We start from the raw sequence: 22,968 nt of genomic DNA, 5'->3' as shown, positions 1-22,968 counted from the left end.
CCTGAAATCCTGACACACTTTTAATATTTTGGTGGCAATACCTTCATGTACTCTGATTCATATGTATACCCCAAATATATATGTAAATCTTAACAAAATTTTTAATTAAAATTTTATTGTAGGTTCAGTACAGTGTGCCTTGGAGTAAAATAGAAAATAGAGACAAACTACAATAAAAAATAAAACATAACATTCCCACCAAGGTTAATACTGTAATGCATATCCTTTGATGCCAACATATTGTTTTTGAAAAAATGAGATCACAGTTTAGCAATCTGCTTTATTCAATTAACAATATCCATCTTACCATTTCAGTAAATTTTCCTCTCATCTAATTCCTAGATCACATTTGATTTTTTATCAACTTAAAGATATTTTTACAGTTGGCTTTCCCAAATCAGTAATATCATTTCCATAAGTCTTCCTCTCATCTATTATCTACGATAATCAAATATTCTGTTGACTGAAATATATTTTTTACTTTTTTAGTTTTTTAAAAAAAATTTTAACGTTTATTTATTTTTGAAAGACAGAGAGACACAGAGCGTGAATGGTGGAGAGGCACAGAGAGAGGGAGACACAGAATCCAAAGCAATCTCCAGGCTCTGAGCTGACAGCACAGAGCCTGACATGGGGCTCGAACCCACAAACTGTGAGATCATAACCTGAGCCGAAGCCAGATGCTTAACCAACTGAGCCACCCAGGTGACCCTGAAATATATTTTTTAAAGCTAGTTTTCCCAAATCAGTATCCAATCCAGGGCCACATACTGCATCTGGTTGTTCTATCCCTCAAGTATTTTTTACTCAAGCACTTAAGAAAAATATTAAGATACTGGCTTACTCAAGAATCAGGCCACTTTAAGTGCAAAATTTCCCACCCTCTAGATCTGAATGGTTGTTTCCACAAGAGATCATTGCGTTTGTTCCTCTAGACCTGTTATTTCCTGGCAACTGGAAATTGTACTTCAAGGCTCAAATGGATCAATGTGGTTCGTTGGAGCCAGAATGGGAAAGTCTGTGAATGCTAAAACTGAAAAAAGGAAATTCAATCTATACACACGTGTGGCCTCAGAGGTTTTCAAGGACAGTGCCAAATATCAGATTTGGATTTTCTGAAAGATCATTCTGGTAGGAGTAGAAAAGACAAAATGGGGTAAATGGGACAGTCTGGAGGCTGCCTAAGATCAGAAAGGCTTGAGGGGCACCTCGGTGGCTCAGTCAGTTAAGCATCTGACTCTTGGACTCTTGGTTTTGGCTCAGGTCACGATCTCATGGTTTGTGAGATCCAACCCTACCTCAGGCTCTGCACTAACAGCAAGGAGCATGCTTCAGATTCTCTCTCTCCCTCTCTCTGCTCCTCTCCCGCTCACGCATGTGCTCTCAAAATGAATAAACATTTTAAAAAAATAAAGGCTTGAATGATGAAGAAAGGGGATGGGATTGGCGTGGGGTGTGGGAAGAGGGCTAAAGTGGTGTTTTAAACAGAAGTAGCTTCGGGGCACCTGGGTGGTTCAGTCGGTTAAGCGTCCGACTTCAGCTCAGGTCATGATCTCGCGGTCCGTGAGTTCGAGCCCCACATCAGGCTCTGGGCTGATGGCTCAGAGCTTGGAGCCTGCTTCCAATTCTGTGTCTCCCTCTCTCTCTGCCCCTCCCCTGTTCATGCTCTGTCTGTCTCTGTCTCAAAAATAAATAAACGTTAAAAAAAAAAATTTAAAAAAAAACAAAACAAAAAAACAGAAGTAGCTTCATGTTTGCTGATTCTTTCTTCTGCCTGCTCAAACCTGATTTTGAAACCTTCTAATGAATTTTTCATTTCTACTATTGTACTTTTTAACTTAGAATTTCATTTTGGTTCCTTTTATAATTTCTGTATCTTTAATGCTATTCCCATTTTTCATAGTTTTTCTGAATTCATTCATGTTTTCTTTTAACTCAGTGAGCAACTTCAAGACTATTTAAAGTCTTTGTCTAGTAAGACATAGGTCCGATCTTTCTCAGGGATGGTTTCTGTTCATTTATTTTGTTTCTCTGAATGGACCATACTTCCCTATTTGTATGACTTTTTATTTTTTTTGCTGAAAAATGGACATTTGAATCTTATAATGTGGTAACTGTGGAAATCAGATTCTTCCCCTTTCCCAGGGATTGCTGTTTTTGTTTGTGTTTTATTGTTGAAGGATGTCTCTGTGCCAGGGATCAGGATCAGCCTAAGGTGAAAGATTAAGGTCTTCTCAGTTCTTTTCTGAGTCTGCATCTTTTCCTGGTTATACATGGTGGCTTTCTAATTTTCCCCATGTAAGTGATTGCTTTTGAATGTCCTAATCTTTAAATGTCTGGCTCCGAAGTGTAGTTGAAGGGAAAAAAATCAAACAAAAAAACAAAACAGGAGCTGTTCCTTCAAATCCCATAGAGCTAGCTTCAGCCAATGAGGGTTGAAACATTGGCAGCTATTCTGTGCCTGAATCTCAGAACTCAAAAGGAGTGATCAGCAATCAAAACACAGAACTCCGGTATTTGGCGAACAAGATTCTTATTTCCCACCACGGCTCCAGCAAGCCACACCAGGAATGTGAACATGGCTGCCTGCCACAGGGTTGAGGGGTAGGAAACAGGGAGGTGCTATTACACTAAAGTCTGACATTGACTGAAATTAACCTCAATTTACCAACCAAACTTTCCCTTGGAAGATGCAAGAATTCAAGTGGACTCCGGAGTTCCAAAATAGTTATTTCGGACAGTTTCTGCCAGTGCAATTGTTGTCTAGGTAGAGAAATGGATTTCCTGTGCTTCCTACTCCATCTGAGGAACAAAAAGAAAAGAAAAAAAAAAAACAAAAACAGAAATGTGAACAGTGAATAGAGCCTAAGGGATCTGTGGGACACTATCAAGAGAAACAACATACCACTGTGGGAGTCCCAGGAGAAGAGAGAAAGGGTAGAAAGAATAATCAAACTGTAGAAAGTCCAAGAAAAGAGAGACTCTTGAAAGCAGCAAGAGAGAAGTGGTTCATTACATATAAGGGATCCTCAATAAGATTATCAACCAATTTCTCATCTTTAACCTTGGAGGCCAGAAAGCAGTTGGGTTAATGATATTCAACATGCTGAAAGAAAACAACTGTTGATAAAGAATTCTCTATCTGGCAAAACTGTCCTTCAAAAATGAAAAAGTGGGGTGCCTGGGTGGCTCAGTCAGTTCAGTGTTAAACTCTTGGTTTCAGCTCGGGTGGTGATCTCACAGTTTTGTGAATTCGAGCCCTGCGTCTGGCTCTGTGCTGGTGGCGTGGAGCCTGCTTGGGATGCTTGCGCGCTCTCTCTCTCTCTCTCTCTGCCCTTCCCCCACTCACGCGGTCTCTGTCTCTCTCAAAAATAAACTTCAAAAAAAAAAAAAAAGAAAAAGAAATTAAAATAATCTCTGATTTTAAAAAAGCTAAGGGAGTTTACCAGTAAACCTGCCCGTCAAGAAGCATTAACAGCAATCCTTTAGGTTGAAATGAGGTAATATTTCAGGCTGAAATGAAAGGATGATCAAGAGTAATTTGAAGCTATATGAAAAAATAAAGATCTCTAGTAAAGATAAGTGCGTGGGGGATTATAAAACTAAGTATTGTTGTAATTACAATTTGTAACTCCACCTTTTCATTTTCTATAGGATTTAAAAAACAATGTATTAAAATATTAATCTATGTTATTGGGCACACAGTATATAAAGATATAATCTGTAACATCAATAATAGAAAGAGAGGGCAGAGTTATATTGGAGAGGTTTTGTGTGCTATTGAAGTTGGTATCAATTCAATTAGATTGTTATAACTGCTGTTAAATGTAATTCCCATGACAACCACAAAGAAAACATCTATAGCATATACACAAAAGGAAAGAGATGAATTAAAACTTTTAACTGCAAAAACTCAAATAAATACAGGAAAAAGGCAGTAATAAAAGAAGGGCACAAAGGCCTATAGAAAACAAATAGCCAAATGGCAGAAATAAATCCGTCCTTAGCAGTAATTACTGTAAATGTAAATGATGTAGGGCGCCTGGGTGGTGGCTCAGTTGGTTAAGCATCTGACTCTTGGTTTCAACTCAGGTCATAATCTCATAGTTAGTGAGACAGGGCCTTGTGTTGGGCTCCGTGCTGTAAGTTCAGAGCCTGCTTGGGATTCTCCCTTTCCCTCTCTCATGCTCTCTCTTCTCTTTCAAAATGAATAAATAAGTAAACTTAAAAAAATGTAAATGGTATAAACTCCTCAAAGAGTTGAACAGAATGGATTTTAAAAACAGATACAACCACCTGTAGCCTAGAAAAGACTCACTTTAGTTCCAAAGATATAAACAGGTTAAAAGTGAAAGAATTATTAAAAAGATATTCCAGGGGTGCCTGGCTGGCTTAGTCAGTAGAACATGTGACTTTTGATCATGAGTTTGAGTCCCACATTGGGCCTAGAGCTTACTTAAAAAAAAAAAAAATTTCCATGCAAATAGTAACCAAAAGAGAGCTGGGGTGGTTATACTAACATCATACAAACCAGACTGTAAATCCAAAAAAAGGTTACAAGAGACAAAGAAGGATTTTATTTATTTATTTATTTAATCATTTAGAATGCATGTGCCTGAGCTCAAGTGGGGGAGGGGCACAGAGAGGAGACAGGATCCCAAGTGGGCTGTGTACTGACAGCAGCAAACAAGCAATGTAAGTCTTGAACTCATGAACCACGAGATCATGACCTGAGCCAAAGGGAACACTCAACCAATGAAGCCACTCAGGTGCCCCAGAGCATTATTTATTAATATAAGTTTCAATAAAGCAAGATTATCTAAAAATTATAAACATTAACATACCTAGTAAGAGATCCTCAAAATATATGCGGCAAAAATGACCAGAATTAAAAGGGAGAATAAACAATTCTACAATAATAGTTGGAAACTTTGGGGCGCCTCGGTGGCTCAGTCAATTAAGCATCTGACTTCAGCTCAGGTCACGATCTTGCAGTTTGTGGGCTGGAGCCCCGCATCAGGCTCTGGAGCCTGCTTCAGATTCTGTGTCTCCTCTCTCTCTCTTCCCCTCCCCCCACCACCACGCTCTGTCTCTCCCTCTCTCTCTCTCTCTAAAATAATAAACATTAAAGAAAAATTTTTTTAATTAAAAAAAATAGTTGGAAACTTCAATACCCTACTCAATAATGAACAGGACAACCAGATAGAAGATAAGTTAGGAAACAGAGCACCTGAACATCATGATAAACCAACTAAACCTAACAGATATATATAGAACACTCCACCCAACAACAGCAGAATACACATTCTTTTAATGTAGCATGGGACATTCTCCTGGACAGGCCATATAATTAGGCCACAAAACAAATCTCAATAGATTTTAACAGATAGGTACTACACAAAGTATCTTCTCCAACCATTATGGGATAGAGTTAGAAATCAATAACAGAAGGAAAACTGGAAAATTCACAAATATGTAAATTAAACAACACGCTCTTAAACAACCAATGGATCAAAGAAGAAATCAAAAGGGAAATTAGAATATACGTTAGAAATGAATGAAAATGATGACACAACATTTCAAAACAGGATGCAATGAAAGCAGTAATCAGAGAGAAATTTATAGTTGAAAACGGTTACATTAAAAAAGATCTCAAAATAATACCCTAAGTTTATACTTTACAAAATGAGAAAAACTAGAAACTATTTTTTTAACGTTTATTTATATATTTTGAGAGAAAGGGCAAGAGAGTGTGCGTGTGAACAGAAGGGCAGACAGAAAGGGAGAAAGAGAATCCCAAGCAGGCTCCACTCTCAGTGTGAAACCCAACACCGGGGTCAATCTCATGACCCCAAGATCACGACCTGAGCCGATACCAAGAGTTGGTTGCTCAACCGACTGAGCCACCCAGGCACTCCAAGAAAAACTAGAAACTAAACCCAAAACTAGCGAAAGGAAGGAAATAAAACAGATCAGAGTGGAGATAGAGACTAGAAAAAGAAAAATCAATGAAACCAAAAGTTGTTTCTTTGAAAAGAAAAAAATCAACAAATCTTTAGCTAGACTGACAAAAAAGAACATGCAAATAACTAAAATCAGAAATGAAAGTGAGGATATTACTTATGACATTTCAGAAATAAAAAGGATTATAAAAGAATGCTATGAACAATTGTATGCCAACAAACCTAGAAAACAGGCAAATTCCTTGAAACACATAAATTATCTAAACTGATTCAAGAAGAAATAGAAAACTCAACACAATTATAACAGATTGAATGAGGAATCAAAAACCTCGGAACAAAGAACAGTCCTGTACCATATGACTTCACCAGTGAAATGTACCAAACATTTAATGAGTAACACCAATCCTCCTCAAATTCTTACCAAAAAAATTAAAGCAGAAATATTTCCTAACTCATTCTATGAGACCTTCATTAACCTGATACCAAAGCCAGATAAATGCATCATAAGTAAGTTAGAGACTGATATCTCCCATGAATATAGATGATAAAATCCTCAATAACATATAAGACAATCAAATCCAACAACATATTAAAAGGATTACTCACCATGTCCAAGTGGGATTTATTCCAGGAATGCAGAGTGGTTTGACATAAAATCAATCAATGTAATATATCACATTAATAAAACAAAGGGAAAAAAACACATGATCATCTTAGTGGATGAAGAAAAGACATTTGACAGAATACAATGCTTTTCATAGTAAGATCTCTCAGAAAAGTAGAGAAAATTTCTCTACATGATAAAGGTATTTGTGGAAAAAACCCACATTTAACTTCATACTCAATAATTTAACTACCCCTGTAAGATCAGAAGCAAGTCAAAGATGCCTCCTTTTGCTGCAGCTATTCAACATTGTACAAATTCCAGCCAGAACTATTATAACTATTCTCTTTCTCAAGAAAGAGAAATAAAAGGCAAATGGAGAGAAAGAGGTAAAACTATCTCTGTTGAAAAACAACATGATTATAGAGACAGGAAATCTAGAAGAACCCACAAGAAAGCTACCAAAGCAAAAACAAATTCAGCAATCGTGCTGGGTATAACAATAACACACGAAAACAGTTGTTTCAGGGTGTCTGGGTGGCTCAGTCGGTTAAGTGTCCTACTCTTGTTTTCCGGTCAGGTCATGATCTCACAGTTTGTGACATGGAGCCCGATGCTGGGCTCTGTACTGATAGCTCAGAGCCTGCTTGGGAATCTCTCTCTGCCTGCCTCTCTCTCTCTCTCTCTCTCTCAAAATAAATAAATAAACTAAAAAAAAAAAATCAGTTATTACTACCTACCAGCTATGAACAATATGAAAACGAAGTTAAGAAGGCAATTCCATTTACAATATTATCAAGAAGAATTAAGTACCCTTTAAACTTGAAAACATTGCTGTGAAATTAATGAATACCTAGGTACCTCGAAAGACATTCTGTATTCATAGGTATGAAGATGTTAAAATGGCAATGTCAACCCAAAGTGATTTACAGATCCAATACAATCAAAATTACAACATCCTTTTTCTCAGAAATGTAAAAGGTCATCCTTAAATTTACATGGAGTTTCAATGGGTCAAAACAATCATGAAAAAGCATAAAGTTTGGGGACTCACACTTTCTTGCTTCAAAAGTGGCAGGACAGAGAGCCAGAAATAAACCCTCACAAACATAGTCAAAGGTGCCAAGACCATTGAAATGGTAAAGGAAAGTCTATTCAAGAACTGGTGCTGGAAAAATGTTATCCACATACAAAAGAATGAAGTTGGGTACAGCTGTGGTGACTGTTACATAACATTGTGAATGTACTGAATGCCACCAAACTTTACACTTACAAAATTATAAACTGCTTAAAATTATAAATACTATGTTTTAGGACAACTGGCTGGCTCAGTCAGTTAAGCGTCTGACTCCAGATTTTGGCTCAGGTCACGAACTCACCGTTTGTGAGTTCAAGCTCCACATCGGGCCTGCTTGGGAATCTCTCTGTCTCTCTCTCTGTCTCTCTCTCTCCCCCTCCCTCCCAAAAATAAATAAGTAAACATTTAAAAATAAATAAGTATATGTTTTATCACAATAATCTCCCCCACCCTCCTCGTACCAAAAAAAAAAAAAAAAAAAAGAGCCCAGTGAGCAAATGGATTGGAAAGGAAAAAGAACAGAACTCTAGAACGATACTAAAGTTTTCTGGTCTGCAAGGCTGCGTGGATGATGCCGTTTACCAACATAAGGACTACAGGCACTAAGAAGCAGGTCAGCATACGAACTTGAGATAATTAAAAGACACATTAAGATTGGGACAACCACTTGGAGATGTCTTCTGGGCAAGTTGGCCCGGGGGCTTAGATCAGTCTAGACCTCGATGTAGGCAACGGAAGGCTAGAGAATGAAAGAAACCTCTGGGAATCACCAATATCCAAAAGCAAGGGGAGTACACCACCTTTTACTTTCACGGCCCCAGCGCGGCGAGTCCACATCCCTGGTCGGGAGGGCCTTACCAAGGCTTAAGTGCGGAGGCGCCCTTCAAGCCTCTGCGGGCAGCAGGTGGAGGAGCCTCTGCAAAGGGGCGAAGCACCCAGGGGTTGAGACCCGGACGCGAAACCGCAGCCAGCCACCGTGTCGTGGGTGAGACCCTCGTAGCAGAACTCTTCCGGTCCTCCGCACCCGGTCCTCCGCACCCGGTCCTCCGCACCCGGTCCTCCGCACCCGGTCCTCCGCACCCGGTCCTCCGCGCGCTAAGTCCCTCTCCCGGGCCAGTGGCCCTCCGAGCCTTCCGATTGGTGGAGAGGACCATGGGACCTGGAAGTTGTTTTGTCCGGCGAGGGCTGCCCTTCCGGTTCCGTTGGGTCCCCCTTTGGCTCGGGTTCCCTGCCCCTCCCCCTTCCCGGAGCCCCGAGGGGCCGGAGCTCCTGGCGGTGCCGGATCCTGACGGTGGCTTTCTCCCGGGTCTGTAAGTGCGGAGGCGGCTGGAGCGCCGGGCAGGGGTACGGGGTCTCTCAAGAGGGAGCCCCCTTGGGGCGCTAGATTGGCTGGGACCTGCTCTGGGATGGGGTCGAGGAGCTGGCCTAGGCCGGGGGAAACTTAAGGAACCCTTGACCCGGCCGATGCTGTGCCCCGCCCCTTTCCCTTCCCCGCGCCTGGAGTGGGGAGCCTAACTATGCCCTAGGGACCTCTTCCTGGGACCCCAGCCCAGGGCCCAGCAGTTGGCTTGGACGCCTGACTCTGGCATCTTGTAAGAAGTGCCAGAGCTGAGGCGCTGGCAAGGCCTCAGTGCCAGCCCGCTAGACTCACTATGCGTGCTGACCTAGGTTACACTTTTGCCGGGGTTTCCCCCAAATCGGCCACTGGCCACAGCACCTTTTCTATTACTGACTCTATGCCAGGCACGGGGGCTTCGTAAGATACCCTTCCAGTTTTCCAGGGTCAAGTTTGGGAGCCAGATATAAACAAATAATTACTCTTGCGATATATATATCAGTCGTGTATGTGTGAACTGCTTAAAGGGCAGTTGCTAGGAAAGCTGAAGAATGAAATTGACGTCTAAATGGGGAGGATAAAGTGGAGAAGAGCTTTTCAGGCAGAAGGAACAGTTTGCAAGGCTGTGAAGGAATGACTGAGGGTAAATTGTATGTGAAGAGGAGGAAATAGGGGGCTCTTGTGCATAGGATGAGATAAGAGGCTGGGCAAGTAGGCTGAGGTCCAGATAGTGAAAGGTTTAACCCTAAAAGAGATGGGTAGTTTTTAAGGAGGTTTAAGCAGGAGACTTATACAGTCAGATTTGCTCTGTAGAAAGCCACGTTGTTCTAGAAGTCAGTCTATAGAAAAGGAACGTATAAGCTGATTATGGATTCTTCAGCTAATGTCTGGGTATTCGTATTGGAAATTCTTTTGAAGCAGTAATGGGATAAGCCTAGTGAAAGCTAATGAAGTCCTGAAATGGAGTTATGACAGTGTAACTGGAAAGAAGGGAAGTATGCTGGAGTGAATGATGTGAAGACTCCGTAATAAATTGGATGTTGAGGGGTAAAGAGGTAGCAAAGCTGATTCCTAGGTTTTAGGCCTTTGGTATTTGGAGAATGTTGATGCCGTTATCAGCAACAAAACCATAATCAGTGTAGAGTGCAAATTTATTTTTTGGATATATTGAATTAAAGGTATAATAGAATAGCCACATAAAACTCTCCAGTAAAGAGTTGGAAATGAAAATCCGCAGCTCAACCCCAGTGTTGTAGCTAGAGGTAAAAGTTTGAGAAGTTTGAGTTATTGGTATCAAAGTAGAAGCTGTGGTGATATTTGGCATCAGGAAGTAAGTAGTGAGAAAGATGGGAATATTTGGGGAGAATGGCTGCATTTATGAAGCAGAAAGAGGAATTGGTGGGACAGCAAAAACAGAGGTAGGGGATAATGTATAAAAGTGCAGGGTCCAAGAAGACCCAGAATCAAGAGAAGAAAATTTTGAGGAAGTTGCATGGGACAATGCATGCAGAGCATTTGGGGAATGAGAAAAAAAAAAAAAAGATTGCATTTCTTTAGTTAGAGATCATTAGTGGGGCGCCTGACTGGCTCTGTCCATAGAGCATTTGGCTCTTGATCTTGGGGTCAAGAGTTCGAGCCCTAGGTTGAGCATAGAGATTACTTAAAAAAAGAGAGAGATCGTTAGAGACCTTTTAAAAAACAATTTTAGTAGAGTGATGAGGTGGTGATATATGAAATAATGGGGACCTCAACTGGTTTGGTGTTAAATGAGAATGAGAAAAGAGCACATGTGAAGGATTTCACAAAGAAAGTTGACAGGCTTTATTTGTTTATTCACCTAACAAATGCTTATCAAGCACATTCCAGACACTGTTCTAAGCTCTTTAAAACATTAACCTAATTTTTAATTTCCCATAACAACCCTATGAAGTAATATTACTATTTGACAGTTGGGAAAACTGAAGCACAGAAGTGGTTAATTAACTTGCCCAGGATCACACAACTAGTAAAGTGGTTGAACAGGGTTTTGATCCTAGGAAATATGGCTTCAGAAACCATTGTTTAATCCACTGCACTAAGCAGTGACTGAATATGGGCTGACAGGAATGGGAAAAATTTAGGCAAAGATAGATTCATTGATAAAAAAATTGAGAGGCTTGGAAGGAGATCCGAATTGAGCAGGTAAGTAATGGGCTTATGTTTGTATTATATATTTGATTTTTATTTCTCTTTTTCTGTCTTAGATCCTATTCAAGTCAGTGCCATTTTAGGTCAGTTTCTTTCACAATTAGGTCAATTTATGCCATACTTTCATTGATCACTTACTATGTATAATTGGGTCTCCTCTTCAGCTTCACACCCATGTCTAGCGAGGTAATGGATCTTCCCCATTATGTCATGTAGGATTCTCTGGCTAAACGTTTTAAGACCAGACCCATTTTCATCCCCTCTAATATTCCCTAGCTTATTGACTGGCAATCTGCCAAATTAATCCAGTCACTCAAGTCTAATGTCTTGGAGTCATCTTAAACTATCCTTTCTTGAACCCCACCTTGGTCAGCAGTCCATCAGTTCTTTGAAATATCTCTCAAATCTGTTTCCTCTCTGTATCCATATGATTGTTGTCAATGTTCAGGCCCTCATTATTTCTATCTCGATCTATTAGAGTAATAGCATACCACCTCCTTCATGTCCACTGTTCTCAGAGGTATTCTTCACTGATACTTACTTTTGATTTGCTGGGTTTTAGACAGTGCAGGAGTTTAGGCATCATACATTTCATATGATAGAATAGTGGCCTAGGGCAGGTACTTTTGAGTAGCTTGAGGTAAAGTTAAGTTTGGTTAAGGTTGGCCATGAGGATGGGGATTTTGAGATTTTTTTTTTTTAGAGAATGTAGGGGCGCCTGGGTGGCTCAGTGAGTTAAGCGTGTGACTCTTGATTTCGGCTCAGGTTATGATCTCACAAATCGTGAGTTCAAGCCCTGTGTCTGGCTCCACGCTGACAGTGCAGAGCCTGTTTGGGATTCTCTCTTTCTCTCTTTCTCTCTCCCTGCCCCTCTCCTGCTAGCACACATATGCACCCTCTCTCGTTCTCAAAATAAATAAAGTTAAAAAATTTTTTTCCAAGGAAGATGTATTTCTGTGTATATTACTTAAAATTAAAAGTAAAAACAAAATAAAAGATTGAGAATTTGGGAAAATGTAGTGCCATAAAAGTTACCCATAAGAAGAAAAAGATTGAGGCTTACAGAGATAAAGGCTGTAATATAATGTAACCTTTTTGAAAATGAAGTATGGTGTTAATGAGAGACAAAGAAAAATTTCCACATAGTTATGAGTGCTAAGTTGAAAGATAAGGGTACTTTCATGAGGTAGATGAGAAAAGAGACTGACCTACAGCTTGGGAGTTTAGTATATGGAATAAAAAAGTTTTCCTTGTAAGTGGTTATTAGAGGCATTTGAAATAAGAAACCTGGTTGGAGCGCCTGGGTGGCTCAGTCGGTTGAACCTCTGACTTCGACTCGGGTGGTGAGTTTGAGCCCTGCATCAGGCTTGCTGCTGTCAGCGCAGAGCCCCTTTCAGATATTCTGTCCACTTCTCTTTCTGCCCCTTCCCCGCTCATGCTCGCTCTCTCTCTCAGTCAAAAAGAAATAAATATTTTTTTTAAAAATTAAATAAGAAACTTGGATATTTTCTCATTGCCTGTAGCACAGCAATAAACATTGTCCAACTTAGAATATCCATTGATCCTTTTTGGTTACTCCTGTTTGAACAGGAATTTTCAGATCAGTTGGCACATTTGTTATGGAGATAATTATGAAAGAATTGTATAAATATAACAAAGAGAAAGTGATCTTTTAAAAAAATGTTTATTTTGAGAGAGCGTGCGTGTGCACGCAAGCGGGGGAAGGGGCAGAGAGGGAGAGAGAGACTGAGAATCCCAAGCAGGTCCCACACTGTGAGTGCATGGCCTGATGTGGGCCTTGAACCCACGAACTGTAGGATCATGACCTGAAATGAAATCAAGAGTTGGATGCTTAACCAACTGAGCCACACAGGTGCCCCAGAAAAAGTGATCTTAAGTGAGAATACTCCTATTACATTGATGTGTGAGAAATAGGTCACTCAGAGCTTGCTAATAGAAACTGGGCAGTATGCAGATATAATTGCAATCACCTAGGCAATGGATGATAAGGGCCTGAACTGTGGCAATGCTGGAATAAAGAGAGAATTTGGAAGTCATTCTGTGAAAAGAATCAACAATGTGGTGACCAAGTCCCTCTTCTACCTGATAAGTTCTTTACTTTTAGTTACTAGAAGCTCTACTATAATCTAGAATTATGTGAGTGATTTTTATGAAATTTAGGAAAAACTACTACTATGCTTAGAAGTTAACTATAGTCCCTTTTATTTGCAAATGACATCAGACTTAGTATACAACTATAAATACACAAAAGATGGGAAAATAACATAACATAGGTGACAAACAAAGATAAAAAACAAGGCTGAGGGAATAAAATGCAATCAAGAATACGACTCGTACCCAAATGGTTTCCTATTAAAGTTCTCTAGAGTTGACACAAATTTGGCTTTACATTGTACTCTTTTGTTTTTTAACTTAAACCTTTTATTGAAGCATAACTGAATACACAAAAGTATGAAAATCATAACTGTACAGCTGAATGGATATGAGAAAGGAAGTCTGAGCAGTTACCCAGTTAACATTATTCATAAAACTTCAGCTAGTCTTGTTTCATACATGGATTTTGGCATCACGTAGCTTGGGCCCAATTTCCAGCTCTAACACTTAATACTTTCCACCTCTCATAAGTTGAACAAGTTGCTTATATCCTCCAAGACTTCATATGCAAAATGGAGATGATAATAATACCTACCTCTTAGAGATTTTGAGGATTAGGTGGGTCAATTTAGGTAAAGCACTTAGCACTATACCTGGGACATAGCAAGGATTCAATAAAGATTAGCTACTATTTCTCAAGTTTATAAGAAACACAGTTATTCCTTTCTATTTTGACATTTTTCAAAAGTAAAAAAAAATATATGTATATACATATGTGTATATATATGTATATGTATATATGTGTACATATATGTATATATGTGTATATATATGTGTATGTGTATATATATATGTATATATATGTGTGTATATATGTGTATATATATATATTTAAAATTTGGTTTTACATTGTCAAAGCCATTTTGGAAACAAACCCAAGAAAAAGTTTCCCCAGGACACTCAAAAGCAGAAAAGATGATAATGAAGAGCATCTCTACCATAGTACAATAATGATTTCATAGGGAACATTAAAGAGTTAATTATTGTGCTGGTCTTGTTGAATGAGCTGTATAAAAAGTAACAGTTGTGGGACACCTGGGTGGCTCAGTCCAGTGGCGGGCATGGGACTTCGGCTCAGGTCATGATCTTGTGGTTTGTGAGTTCGATCCCCACGTCGGGCTCTGTGCTGGCAGCTCAGAGCCTGGAGCCTGCTTCAGATTCTGTGTCTCCCTCTCTCTCTGCCCCTCCCCCATTCCCTCTCCCTCTCTCTCTCACTCTCTCTCTCTCTCTCTCTCTCAAAAATAAATAAGCATTTAAGAAAAATTTTTTAATAAAAGTATTAAAAAAACAAGTAACAGTTGGTCCTTGCCCTCAAATAACTAAAATTGTATTGAAAAGAGAAACTAGTAACAGCAATTGATTAAGGGATAAACTACATGGCCCAGAAATAAGAGTGTATCAAAGACAGCCAATAGAGTGCACTGACACATATTAGGGAAAACTTAAAGTAAACAGAACAATTTTCCTCATATTCTGAGACTAGAGCAGAGCAATCAAAGCCAGCACTTTCTTTGGGTAACTGTTGGGCTGCTCTCGCTGTTAAGTTTCTTGAGGCTGATTGATAGGAAGTACTCCAGCTCCTCATCTTTGGAGCTTCCAGGAACAGTTATTTCTGAGGATAGTTGTCTCAAACACTGTGTGTATTGTCATCCTATAGATGGAAGCAATTAATGATCATTTTTGGGTATGTGTAGAAAAATACTGACCTGAGGGTGACTAAGGACAAGCTAAACTCTAAGAAAGAATGCCCCTTTTGTTTGGCCACTTGAAACAACAGTCATTTTTATAACTTCTGGTTATAAATTGGGGCATTCACTGTTTCCAGAATGACTGAATTAGGATACTGTGATTGCTAAAACTAACCAGTGATAATACAGTTTTGCTGGTTTCTTTTTTGATACGTTTCTTGTATCTCCTAGATTTTTTCCTTTTTGATATTCACCATCTTTTCTCTGATGCTGCATTTGCTTCTCTGCCTCCTTCCTCTCTCATTTTTATTGTAATTATTCATATCTGTACATTCAGAATGCCATACAAAGGAAAAGTTCATTTATGTCTGTATATGTTTGTTAATATACCTGTGCCATACCAGTTCCCCCTCCTACATTTCACCTCTTTCAGTGATAGTTTCATTCAGTTGAACTCTTAAGTTTGAAACCTTTATACATCCCTTTTTTTTTTTTTTTCATTCTCTGGATCTAGTCATTTACCAAGTTCCTCAAAATATCTTTTACTATTTTTCTTTACCTCTTATTCCCACTTTCATTCCTTTCTAGGCTTTCGTGGCCTCAGAGCCGTAATGCTTTCACAGACTGAGCTGCTCTTCCTAACAGCAATTCTTCCTTCTTTCTGCTGTCAGATCCTGTAGGTTCAACAAATACCAACTGAGCACCTACTATATGTTTAGTACAATATTTAGGTGATGGGAATACACACCAGTTTGAACAGAAGAGGTTCTGGCCAGTAATGTGGCTGCAATAAGTAGAATTTAAAGCAAAAGGAAAAAGTGTTTTGCCCTAGAAGATGCAGGTTCCCAGCATCAGACTCATTGAGTGGGGTGGAGATGTTTCCCTCTAATGCCATGAAGCTTGCAGTTGGAGGGGAAGGAACAGGTACTGTATTTAATAAAGTATTTTGAGTGTTAACGTTGGAAGTGCTATGTGATAGGTCCAGTAAAGACAACTGTTTTAGTGTAAGAGGTTAGGTATGGGCCTCAAGAAATAAAATAAAGGAGTCATAGGGTGCCTGGCTGGCTGTCTCAATTGGTAGAGTGTCTGACTCTCGTTCTCAGGGTCATGAGTTTGAGCCCCATGTTGGGTGTAGAGATTACAAGGAAGGAAGGAAGGAAGGGAGGGAGGAAGGGAGGGAGGAAGGAAGAAGAGTCCGTATTAGAGTAGTGCTCTAGACTAAAGAGAGAACTGCAACTGTGCTAAGAGCTGGAGTCAATAGAGTGCTCTCATGCACTATGAGTTTGTATGCAGTATGAATAAGATCTGGACTCTGCTTCAGGAGCTGATGTTCTATGACCCTTGCTTAGTCACTGTTGTAGAAGATAAGATTGTAAAGATTGGGCTTCAGGATCCAGATGTGGCCAAGCACAGCTGGTTGTCTCATGTGATTTTCCACTATAGAGTTGATGAATGCACAAAATTCAAGGTAAATTTATTGATGCACTAAGATTATTTCTCAAGAGCAGAGCTGATATACCTGATGTCACAGAAGACTGCTGCATAAACAGGCTGCCAGTTTACTTTTTTTTATAATGACTAGGGGACTGGAATTATCCTGTTGGCATGGCTAATTCATTCTTCCCTAGAGAGAGACACATGGGAAGCCAAATTACCAGAAAATCATTTAGGGAGTTTGGAATCAAAACATAGGGACTTTCTCCAAGGGATATACTACGTAAAGGGACAGAAAGGCAGAGAGTTTGGCAAAGACACCTTCTCCATGGTTGAATGCATTACACCAATGTTTACCTTAATTATTATGAAGTTTACTTCATCAGTTTATACTCAAAGGTTAGTCTTCATCCAGGAGACAATGGGAAGTCACAGAAGGATTTTAGGTGGGGGTTACATATAATCAGAGCCAACATTTTTGAAAGCTGACATGTGGTATAGAAGCTGGATTAGAAGGTACAGAAGCTGGAGCCCAAGGAACATTTATGATCCTATTCTAATAGTCCAGTTGATGAGTAATGATAGATAAAGAGGGATAAAGAAGAAGAACAAAATCTCTAAGCTATTCATTTGATTGACTTTATTCCTACTCAGATTCCCACCAAGTGGCTCATCTGGGTTTTCTATATCAAATATTTAGTTTCTATATCAAGAAATGTTTGAGTTATATTTGTCCAAAATGCACAGGATAAAGACCTGTGCCTTTGATACTGTGTAAACATTGTCCCTTTAAGTTTGTGACTTTCAGTTTATTGCAGAAATGCTTGTATGAATAAATTCCCATCAGTTTAAATAGAAGAGGATTTACCAAGGGATGGGGCAAGCAATGTCACTGGAGTTCTTTAAAATAGAAAGCAAAGAGGGGCGCCTGGGTGGTTCAGTTGGTTAAGCATCTGACTCTTGATTTTGGCTCAGGTCATAATCTCATGGTTTGTGAATTCAAGCCTCACGTTGGACTCTGTGCTGGCAACACAGAGCCTGCTTGGGATTCTCTCTCTTCCTCTTTGTCCGCTCCTCCCCTACTTGTGCTCTCACCATCTCTCTCTCAAAATAAATAAATAGAACTTAAAAAAAAAAGACATTATTTTAAAAAATAGAAAGCAAAGGAAAACATTTTGTCTTTGAAGAAGCAGGATTTCACAGTATCATGCAAAAGAAAACAGTTACTTTGTTATTACTTGCTGGGATGTTTTCAGTTTGTTTTTGAAACCTGATAAAATTCTGATTTGAGAAGCAAGAAAATGCTCTTGGAGTAACTCAAACACTGTTCTTGTATTAAGTATCTTAAAAAGTTGAATGGATGCCAAGCCATGTACACTAATACAAGTCCACTCCTTAGGTGCAATTGACACTTGATGTTGGTAAGGACTAATTTTTAACAGCCTTTGAAAGCTGTTACACTAGCTTCCTCTTTCAAGGAAAATATCATTTGGATACATACAAAGAGATATGACAACACAAATTTGGTTTTGGAAGGAAAAATCCAGGTTTCTTAATTGTTTGAATTTTCTTAAATTCATCCTTTTTACATTTCTGTTCTTTAGGTCTGCCAAAATGTCTGAAAGATCAGATCTCCTTCACTTCAAGTTTGAAAATTATGGAGATTCAATGTTACAAAAAATGAACAAATTAAGAGAAGAGAATAAATTTTGTGATGTTACAGTTCTCATAGATGATATTGAGGTACAGGGGCATAAAATTGTGTTTGCTGCAGGTTCCCCCTTCTTAAGAGACCAGTTTTTACTGAATGATTCCAGAGAGGTGAAAATCTCCATATTGCAGAGTTCCGAAGTGGGGAGACAATTGCTCTTATCCTGTTATAGTGGTGTGCTGGAATTCCCTGAAATGGAACTGGTCAATTACTTGACTGCTGCAAGTTTTCTTCAGATGAGCCACATTGTAGAACGGTGCACACAGGCCTTGTGGAAGTTTATAAAGCCAAAACAACCAATGGATAGTAAAGAGGGATGTGAACCACAGAGTGCTTCTCCCCAGTCAAAAGAACAGCAGGGAGATGCCAGAGGCTCCCCAAAACAGGATTCACCTTGTATTCATCCATCTGAAGACAGTATGGATATGGAGGACAGTGATATTCAGATTGTTAAGGTAGAATCTATTGGGGATGTATCTGAGGTTAGAAGTAAAAAAGATCAGAACCAGTTTATTTCTTCTGAACCCACTGCTTTACATTCATCAGAGCCCCAGCATTCCCTGATAAATTCAACTGTGGAAAACAGAGTAAGTGAAATAGAACAAAACCATCTCCACAATTATGCCCTCTCTTACGCAGGCAGTGATAATATCATCATGGCCTCAAAAGATGTCTTTGGGCCTAATATTCGAGGTGTAGACAAAGGCCTACAGTGGCATCACCAGTGCCCAAAGTGTACCAGGGTGTTTCGTCACCTGGAGAACTACGCCAACCATTTAAAAATGCACAAACTCTTTATGTGTCTACTCTGCGGCAAGACTTTTACTCAGAAAGGCAACCTTCATCGACACATGCGTGTGCATGCCGGCATTAAACCTTTCCAGTGTAAGATCTGTGGGAAAACCTTTTCTCAGAAGTGTTCCTTACAGGATCATCTTAACCTTCACAGTGGAGATAAGCCCCATAAGTGTAACTATTGTGACATGGTTTTTGCACATAAGCCAGTTTTGAGGAAACATCTTAAACAGCTGCATGGCAAAAACAGTTTTGATAATGCCAATGAAAGAAATGTGCAAGACCTCACAGTGGATTTTGATTCTTTTGCATGTACAACAGTCTCAGACTCTAAAGGGTGTCAGCCACAGCCTGATGCAACACAGGTCCTGGATGCAGGTAAACTGGCCCAAGCTGTCTTGAACTTAAGAAACGATAGTACTTGTGTGAATTGAGTAGGGGCTTTATGCTCACAACTTAGAACTGACTGAAAACGTGGCAATAGTCTTGAATCTTTTTAGGAGTGATTTTGCTAGTTTGACTTCTCCAAAGCCTCTGTGCAGGTTGTAGGGGTGAGTCAAAGCACTAACAGACCAGGCAACTTACCACTTGGAGTGGTCTTGCCTTCCTTTTGCCCTCTCCCATTTCGTGTTTTGAATTATTTATCCTGTGATGTCTGTTTTACTTTTCCAAGGAGTATTCCGTTTGTCTACCTAACATTGACCTTTGTTTTAGACCGACACTATTTTAGGCTTTTCACTGGGCACATCCTGAGGGTACCAGTGAGTTAATAACATCACCTATGGTCCACTAATAGATGCTGTGCTAAGAGAAGTGAATAGTATTTTTCTTTGGCAGAAAACAGGCTGAGATATAAGAGGATATTGCTCTTGGCCTGAATATGTCATAAAACTTCTGGCTGCCTATTGTTAATTGCCTATTGATAATGAATCTGCCTCCTACCATTTGTACTTGTCTTGGAGCTGGCTATGAAGTATTTTGGGTTGTTCTGTGCTCTTTTCAACAGTATTATAGCCCAACTTCATGTCACTGTGTTGTTCACATAGACCAGAGTACAATGTTTTCGGCAACACCTACAGACAAATAGTTAGCATGAGAAGCATAATTAACAAAGGATAGAAGTACAGTTTACAATAGCACTTACATGGGAGGTCTTCCCGAAAAGAAGCCAAATGCTTATAATTAATGTGTATCATACTTGTTGATGCTTTTCAAATCAGGATTGCCCCAGGCACACTGAAAATGTGCTAAAGTATAATGGTCTCTCTCAAAAGAGGCTATTTGGGAGTCAGTCTCTGGATTGTTTTAGAGGTTAGCCTTCCGAAAGGTGAGTTTGGCCTTCAGAGTTTTGTCTGTTGTACTGTAATAATCTCTGTATCCTCATTTCTTCATGTACACTAGTTTCTAAGATGGATGAAAAAAGTGGATCACAGAAGGAGCAATTGGGTTTTTGCATTCAGATAGTCCTAAAAAGGTACATAGTCCTACCTTGCCATGTTTGATAGATCACTAATGCAGAATTGATCTTCCAATATGGAAAGACACAATTGTTTTTCCTAAAGCACATGTTATAGTTCAGAAAGAAAATTTTGAGTCTTAGTAGTTTTTGACTCATGAATTAGATTTAGGTAATAGGAGTCTTAGGGTCCCTTAGAGAATCTTTAAGCGATCATATACTCCACCTCTTTTATTTAAGCTGGGGTATCCAAAGCCCAAAGAGGTGGCCTGGCCAAGGTTGGCCAAAGTAGAGAAGTGACTAAAAATATGAGCTAATCTCTCCTTATTTCTCACTATCTCTTAGCTTAAAAAGATTTAGTACATGATCAAGGGTATTATTATCAGCAAAAAGCTCCTAGTTTGTGCTTCACTTTTTGGAATCCCTGTTGGCTTTTTGAGACAGCCCAGGTTTTACAAACAAAACATCACAGGAAGGATGTATTTTTGTTAATTATTTTTTTGGTTAGGATGAATATTACATTCTGCTCAAGCAAGTGATTGATTTGCTAGATGGTGGTCAGGGAGAAAAAAGACAAGTAAGAATAATGTGAGAAGGAAACAAATGTGAATCTGATTTTGTCTGGAAGCAGTGTTTATTTAGTTTCCATTGGGCTTTTGTTTTTACTTTTGAGCTATGAGAATGCATGTACAGATAAACCAAAACTTGAGTTTAACTTGAATAGTCACAGGGAATTCTTCGAGCTGTTATAATTTGATGCATTTACATGTGAATCTGATTTGAGGTATAATTTCTACCTTTTGTTAAAATCCTTAAAATGAGAATAAAATTGAGTGATAAGACTAATAGGTATCTTATGCCCAAAGTCACTCATTTTATGGTTTCATGATGCTACCTAGCATTCTGATTTTTATATGATCCAGCCAAAGAGTACCAGTTCTATGCAACAGTGAGACATTAATGTTAACCAGTGTTTCTCTGAACATCATTTCATCATAGGGAAATAGGAAGTTGGAGTGCTTCCTTCACTTACATTCATGTCCTGTTTTTGTTACTGGTTTGAAGACTAAAAGACATGAGTTCAATATGATTGGTCTCTTTGGTTGGAGACTATTTCTGGGTTCATTGAGTCATTTGAGAAACATTTATTGGGTACCTTTGTTGCCAGGCACTATGCTAGATACTGAGGATATTGAAGGTAAGATTGCTAAGGTCCCTGCCCTCACAGAGCTTATGGTCTCATGTGGTCTCATATGGTCTCATGTGGTCTTAGAGAAGGTGATTTTATACTGGGAATAATAAAGAAAATGCCTTGCTTTCTTTGATCACTTAAAATCAGCATCTTGATGGGGTTTTTTAATCAGTAAAACTGGTTCTCACCTTTTGCAACTGCAAACCACTGAAGTGATTTACAGTCTCCTCCATTTCTTGGCTGGAGAGGTGTTTTGTTTCTGTGAGACATTTTCTTAATTTTGGTGGGACTTGACTTTTCTCCTTTATACATGTTTCTTAGATTGTATTTCAAAGTGGTCAAGTTACTGATATCAAATACATTTTATAAGGGAAGATGACTTTCAAAACTAGTCATATTCTTATAGAGAAGAAAGGTTTTCTAAAACCTTAGTCATTCTGCATTTGTATTTTATGGATCCCCAAGATAATTAAAAAGGACTCTCTTTACCATAACTTGGTTTTTAAAAAATTACCGTGTCACCATTATTTATTTATTTAATTTTAAAGACAAACTCCAAACTGAAGTGGCTCTGAAGTAAATCAGATGTGGTTTTGTTTTAGTTTCTTTATTAGAAGATCTATAAATGGTGACCAGAGTCACCACTTCTAAAAGATTGTCCTAAACAAACAAACCAGAATATTTTATTTCAGCTGGTGAATAGCTGTTCTAAGTCTGTTGTATGTTAGACATACTATGAACTACCTCTTCACTTATTATGGGGAAGTTTCCTTAATAAAAGTGTGACAATTAAATCTGTGGTGTCAGTGGTTTCTTTTTTCTCTCCCTTCTGCTTTCCTTTTCAATTGCCTGAATTTGAAAAAGAAATGCTTTCTTCACTCCTATTGTTTATTAATCAAGCACGCTGAGCTTGGCCTCCGAAGCAAATCTGGTTAACCAGAAATTGTTAGTTGGGTCAGTTACTTCCAGGAGAACCTGTTGACTGAAGGGTAGAGTTACTGCTTTTCAGAATTGGTTCAGAACATAACTTCATTTGGAAAATACCTGATGCCTACTCAGTGCCAGATTTAGGGAATGCGGAGATCATAAATCACTGTCCTAAATACCTCCGATCAGATGGGTCACAGATTTCATTACAGGTATGATAATTGCAATAATGAAGGCGGCCAAAGGGTTTACGGGCTCCCAACGGGGAGCCAACTAATTTAAGGGCAGTTCAGGATGGCTTCAGGGATGACGTGATTTATGAACAAGATTTTGAAGGATGATAGGGAGGAGGATGGATAGGGCACGTGGGAGGAAGCAGCCCCAAGAGTTAAGATACAAGGGCTGGGTTCGACCAGAACTGG

The 22,968-nt window shown here is 39.1% G+C and overlaps 1 protein-coding gene and 1 long non-coding RNA gene across 2 annotated transcripts; one reads left to right on the top strand and one right to left on the bottom strand.

Moving 5' to 3' along the window:
• Nucleotides 1-1,867: 1,867 nt before the first annotated feature.
• Nucleotides 1,868-8,797, bottom strand: LOC124503904 (uncharacterized). Its single transcript, XR_006960277.1, has 2 exons — nt 8,504-8,797; nt 1,868-2,802 (listed from the first exon to the last, which is right to left on the bottom strand). It is a non-coding gene; the product is annotated as an uncharacterized LOC124503904 (long non-coding RNA).
• An 87-nt stretch (nt 8,798-8,884) lies between these two features.
• On the top strand, nt 8,885-22,903 carry ZBTB26 (zinc finger and BTB domain containing 26). Its single transcript, XM_047069172.1, has 2 exons — nt 8,885-8,955; nt 18,070-22,903. The coding sequence occupies exon 2, from the start codon at nt 18,080-18,082 to the stop codon at nt 19,403-19,405; it is 1,326 nt and encodes a 441-aa protein (XP_046925128.1). The 5' UTR covers nt 8,885-8,955; nt 18,070-18,079; the 3' UTR covers nt 19,406-22,903.
• The last annotated feature ends 65 nt before the right edge of the window (nt 22,904-22,968 follow it).

This window comes from Lynx rufus, unplaced genomic scaffold (assembly GCF_022079265.1).
Source record: "Lynx rufus isolate CCGP_SWC_20201006 ecotype Redwood Valley unplaced genomic scaffold, mLynRuf1.p SCAF_10, whole genome shotgun sequence".
Classification (NCBI taxonomy): Eukaryota; Metazoa; Chordata; class Mammalia; order Carnivora; family Felidae; genus Lynx; species Lynx rufus.
The sequence above is the reverse complement of the archived record's forward strand: the minus strand, read 5'-3'. Positions and strand labels throughout refer to the sequence as shown.